The 5801-nt window shown below is 38.7% G+C and overlaps 1 protein-coding gene across 3 annotated transcripts in view; it reads left to right on the top strand.

Moving 5' to 3' along the window:
- The window catches only part of LOC135224567 (protein dimmed-like), a 97290-nt gene extending 91955 nt beyond the window's left edge, over positions 1–5335 (top strand). For all 3 annotated transcript variants that reach the window (XM_064263677.1, XM_064263675.1, XM_064263678.1), the window contains exons 5-6: positions 985–1121; positions 3903–5335. In XM_064263677.1, coding sequence (XP_064119747.1) covers positions 985–1121; positions 3903–4038 — 273 coding nt within the window. In that variant the 3' untranslated portion in view covers positions 4039–5335. The remainder of the gene's footprint in view (positions 1–984; positions 1122–3902) is intronic.
- Positions 5336–5801: the final 466 nt, after the last annotated feature.

Here is a 5801-nt window from a genome sequence, read left to right on the forward strand (position 1 = left end):
TCAAAACTTTTTGGTATTGACACTAGAAATTTTTGAGGTGAATTCTTGCTGGAAATCATGAGCGGCAATTTATGGTAAGGTCTCGCCAGCTTTGTAGACGAACAATTTTGTTGGCTGGGAGTTCAGAATTCGCTCCCACTTACGAGAGCCAAGTAATATTCGTAAGATCCACAGTCAAATTCTGCTTTCATTTCACGTAAGATACGGGACCCAACCTCCTTTCATATTCTCTTTCTTCCATCTTACTTTCCACCTTCTTCTAACAACTGATTCATAGTGCAACTGCGAGGTTTTCCGTCTGTAACACTTTTCAAACCCTTTACTGTCATTTTCTGTTTCAGCGTTGACTCAGTGCTTGGCCTTTGGCCTAAATTCCATATTCAGTTCAGTTTATTTCAACATTTGTTTTACTAACCACCTAACATAAAAGCGTCCACTTTCAGGAAGATTGCATTTGATACTTTCTTAATAGTTCTATATTTGTTCCGAAAGTCGTTTTAGAGGTCAAAAACGGTTTTGGGAAGGAATGCATATGGACTGTTAGTCTGTTCATATTATAGCATTCTGTTTGCCAAGAGTGATTTAGTAGCCACGTTCGAACTGGTAGTACGTGCTTTAAAGCTTGGCATTATTGCTGAGAAAATTGACAAAATGAACTGTCATTGTGGCTTTTAATGATACATACGTACCTGGTGAAAGTGACCTATTATATATATATATATATATATATATATATATATATGTGTGTGTGTGTGTGTGTGTGTGTGTGTGTGTAAAAAAATATACATACACACACACATATATATATGTATATATATGTGTATATGTGTGTGTGTATGTGCGTGCGTGTGCAAGTGTTGGATAAGGTTGCCCAGTCTTGTAGAACTGGAATCTTGTATAAAATTATGTTTAATGTTATTTGAATCATGCTGGAAAAATTCACTTTCGATGGCGCTTGCTATAGGAACCTTGGCCTCTCCACAGGAACTGCGGGAGGTGATACCGCATGTGAAAATGGACCGCAGGTTGAGCAAAATCGAGACGCTGACGCTGGCGAAGCATTACATCATGGCCCTCACCAACACCGTCTGTGACATGAGAGGCGACGAAAAACCCTACAAGTAAGTCAGTCAATCAGTTAGTTCCTTGTTGGACGAGTGGTTTTCGCGCTCGGCTACCAGTCCGGTGGTCCGAAGTTCGATTCTCGGCTCGGTCAACGCGGGATCAGAGGAATTTATTTCTGGTGGTAGAAATTCATTTCTCGATATAATGTGGTTCGGATCCCACTATAAGCTGTAGGTGCCGTTGCTAGGTGACTCAATTGGTTCCTAGCCACGTAGAAATGACTAATCCTTCGGGCCAGCCCTAGGAGAGCTGCTAATGAGCTCAGTGGTCTGGTTAAACTAAGATATACCTTAACTTTAGTTAGTCAGTCAGACGCCGAGTCACTTTCTTGCAACACTGATCCTTCTCGCCGTGACAGTGCGCGTCTTTCCTCGTGATGACAATCAAAGACGTCTTGGGGCTTATCGCAGGCTGGTCGGTCAGACAGATGATTAATGATGAATCACCGGGTCGCAATTTTAGAGATGTAAGTAAGCGAGTATCGGACCTTTCCCTGAAAAAAGCGGGACGCCATATCTCTAAAACTAACCATAGAATTTCCTTGATGATAAATAATCTCATTATGCTTCCAACACCCAAATTACGACGGCCTACCAAAAATAAATAAATAAAATAATAAATAAATTAATAAGTAAATAAATAAATAAATAAATAATAAATAGATAAAAAAGAACTGAAGCTGGTGCAATGCTAGCACACATCTCAGGAATTTGTCTTCGGGGCCGACCTCATTTACAGGTTGTCAACAAAGGACAGTGAGGACTATTGTGAATATATACAGGTTCCTTGACGACAATTTTCTTTCAATTATTAAATGTTTGAGATATTTTGAGTAATCTTCATTTCAGTTTATGTAAAGTTTGGCGAAAATATGGTTAGAAATAATGCGAAGATAAGTGTTGAATAACAGTTCACACCATCGTCTATCAATAAACGATTAACTTAAGAGAATTAATAAATGACGCCGTGTGTTTTAACAAAATAACTGACGCTGATTGATAAAATAAAATTATACAAAACTGATACTATTGATGCAAAGACGAAGGATAGTCGAAGGTTCTGCGGTATCGACGAGCCTGTACCCACTTAGTAGATCCTGCCTGCGACGAGAAGGTCCTCCCTCTACTCACTACTGGCTTGTCGATTAGACAGAACGATTGACCTTCCTTCCACTATGCATTGATATTTTCAGTTTTGTAATGGGGGTCTACCAGTGACCTCATTATTTATCAGTGTCAGTTATTTCATTGAAAAACACAGCCTCGTATGTCACAATGGTAATATAATTCTTCTATCGATAGCGAGGCTTAGAACTCTATATTTGTATTGTTTTAAACAATATCTTGATGTAAACTGCAGTGAAGATGACTCAAAATACCAGAGATATTAAAAAAATGGATAGAAATTTGTCCTCAAGTAGCCTATATCTGCAATAGTATTGAATATTCAACTGTCCTCGGTTTGCAACCTGTCAATCATGGACCATGGCTCACTTTACGCGGTTCGATTCTGGTACTTCATCTTGAATCCCTAATCCTAGAAATGAGGTAGAGCAGTGATGGTACGTATAATTCACACTGATCTTTTGTCAGTCTGGTAGATGCTCTAGTTGTCGAGCCATAAAGTTCCGTCGTATAGCGTTCCAAGGAGGCTGGAAAGTACAGAATGGATAGTTTATGATTTGATTATTGGAAATAAAGAAATGTGACTTTTAGATTCTTTTCTCGCAGAGCTGAAGATAAGTACAGTATTTCTTAGGTACTTTGTATTTTTGGGCTGTTGTCAATTAAGAAAGCTACACTCCTCATCTACAGACATTTTCTTATATTACTTTTATTCTATGATTAGCGCCAAAACCTGAAGCTTACGTAAACCAATCAAGTAATAAGACTGCTAATTATCTCGGCTTTTTCTGCCTTATCTATGAATCATTCTATACGTGTTTTCAATAATAATAATAATAATAGTATCATTTCCAGCGCTGAATAGCCACATAGGTCTCAGTGCTTGGAAAAATGATTAGACTATCAAAGGATGAAGCCATGATACTGACGCTTTGAAAGATCTGTGAGGGATGAAAATGTCTGTGGAGTTGTGAGACTGGAAAAGTATCACATATAAAATTCGGTTTAATGCAAGACATATATACAAGTTTCACAGAATCTTTAGTCTATGTCTTCTAACGTCCACGTAACGCTAGCTGCGTCTCGTTACGAAGTATTTAAAAAAAATGTGTATGTTAAAAATCAGCCTTAAACAATAATAACGAAATTCCCGTGGATTTAACTGCCGGTTACTCATCTTTGTTTCCAGATATATCGAATTAAAAATGAATTTCAGAGATAACAATCAAAGAAATTCCTGATGGTGTTATGACTGCTTCCGTGAACTTGCAGTTTAGTAGTTTTGTGGCCCTGTTTTCTTAAAGAAATTTTGACGTTAATTATCATTATCTGGGCAAATGAAATACATAAAGGCTATTATGTATGTGTGGGTTTCCGTGAGTGAGAATATGTGTGTGATTGTATTCAATTCTTAAATATCCACGCATGAAACATTAGAATTTACAATTTCTAAGATTATTGTTTACTTATTATTCTACAAGGCAATCAAGGTCATCAGCTTGATGCGTTCTGACTGAACTTCCTGCTTGAAGGCTCACGGGAAAAATGCTAGCGAGTGTCGTGTGGTAACTGCACTCTATCCAACCTCCTCGAGAGCCTCATGTGAATAATGTAGACCGGATCCCTCCAGTAACATTATTAACCTATTTGCAGGTTCCTCGATGCCTTCGTCAACCAAAAGAACGGCGACGACGAAGGCTGTGAGGAGGAGGAGGACGAGGACGAGGACGAAGACGAGGAAGAGGAAATCGACGAGATCAACAACAACGCAACGACCCAAGTGTTTTAAAGCTTCTGGTTTGGCCTCTTGAAGCGAATGGTGGTATTTTCGAAAGCACGATGGTATCTGCAGACGTAGCCTCCCCGGTATCGAAAAGCTCGCTGTTGTCTTTATGGTATGGTTGACTATGTATGATGACGTCACGAATAACTTGGAATTCACCTTCATCATGATGTTTCATCTCTTATGCACAACACGTCTGGGATGAGGAACGAGTTGTAGAGGAATGATTAATCTTCTTGGCTTGCGAGGAAGGAAAGAGGTCTCCATGCCAAACGATGCTCAACTCATGGAGGATTGTTTTGTGAAAAACTTGTTTGCAAAACCATTGATCCTTGAGATTTATGAGATGCGATAGAATTGATATTTCAGAGCTATTTTTTTCTTGCGATTTCAGTCTCTTCATATTTCAGTGAACACTCAAATATGTTGTATCTGTCTGGTATATTTTAAGGTTTATATAATAGTTCTTGAGAAAAGCGCAAGCACTGAATGATTGTGATGTGAAAGTGATTTCACTGATGTGATAAATCTTTGTGATAATTATGTTCTAAAATATCATCCCTCTGACTGGTCATATATAAGTAGGGGTAGATGCTTTGTATTGTTTCAATATATTTTTGATTTAAAATACTGCTCATATTGAAGATTTTCATAAGCAGAATGTAAACAAACAAACACTCACGCGTGCACGCACACACACGCACATACACACAAATATATATGTATGTATATATATATAAAGATAAAATTGACGAAGGAAAGTGAAACAATGGAGTAATGCTCCGAAAACTTTCAATTTCTCGTTCTTTACTTGAAGGACGAGACGCCGAAAGGCATCGCAGCGGTAGGGCTACTCCATTGTTTCCCTTGCCTTCGTTGATTTTGTCTTTATTTATATATTCATCACGTTCCATAATTTCGAAATTCAGTTATCCATACATACATACATACACACACACATTTATATATCATTTCCTCTTACTGGGCAGCTCCATGGGAAAAAATGAGTAAGCCAAGTCAATGAGACCTCAGTCTTCCATCTGCTGCGTCAGGGATGAACCTCGTGTGCAGAAAACTTACACAGCATCAGCCGCTCCATTATTTACATGCCCAAACAAAAGGCTCGTCAGCAGCGCACTGAACTTTCTACACAAACTCTTCACTTCGTGGATATTAAAACCCTCTGATGAATTCTGCTTTCCACTTTTCTTTCAGTACTCTCAATAGTAGGGCAGTTTGGCAATCTATCAGTTCCCATTCTCTCTGCTTGACCATAACCCCTCACATTTCCCTGCTACTTTTAGTCTTCCAAGCTAAATCATTTGACGCGCCTTCCACATAATTCTAGATTTCTCGCCTATTCAAGCCTTTATATTTTGCTTGTACACCACAACAAATCATTCAGTTGCTCCTATCTTTTTCTGTCATTCGCTGTCACGTCCACCTTTTTATTTCTGCAAAATAGTTGACAAACAATCCTTTCAAACCCTCCTTTTGTCATTTACATTTTATCAACTTATCATCTCTTACATTTCTTCTCGTCGTCTTTTCTCGTGTAACTCTTATATAGCTACACCAATGATCCTCAGCCAGGGGGAATATCCTCCTGGGGGGAATTTCAGAGTTTCATGGAGTGAATTGTGACCACATATTGGCAGGTTCAAAGTTGCTCTAGGACCACACAAAATGCAGTGTGCATCGGTCAACACTACTGAGAAGTGACGCAGGGCTTTCTCTCTGCTAGCTTGTGTGTTTGTGTTAGTATTTTG

This window comes from Macrobrachium nipponense, chromosome 12, assembly GCF_015104395.2.
Source record: "Macrobrachium nipponense isolate FS-2020 chromosome 12, ASM1510439v2, whole genome shotgun sequence".
Taxonomy (NCBI): domain Eukaryota; kingdom Metazoa; phylum Arthropoda; class Malacostraca; order Decapoda; family Palaemonidae; genus Macrobrachium; species Macrobrachium nipponense.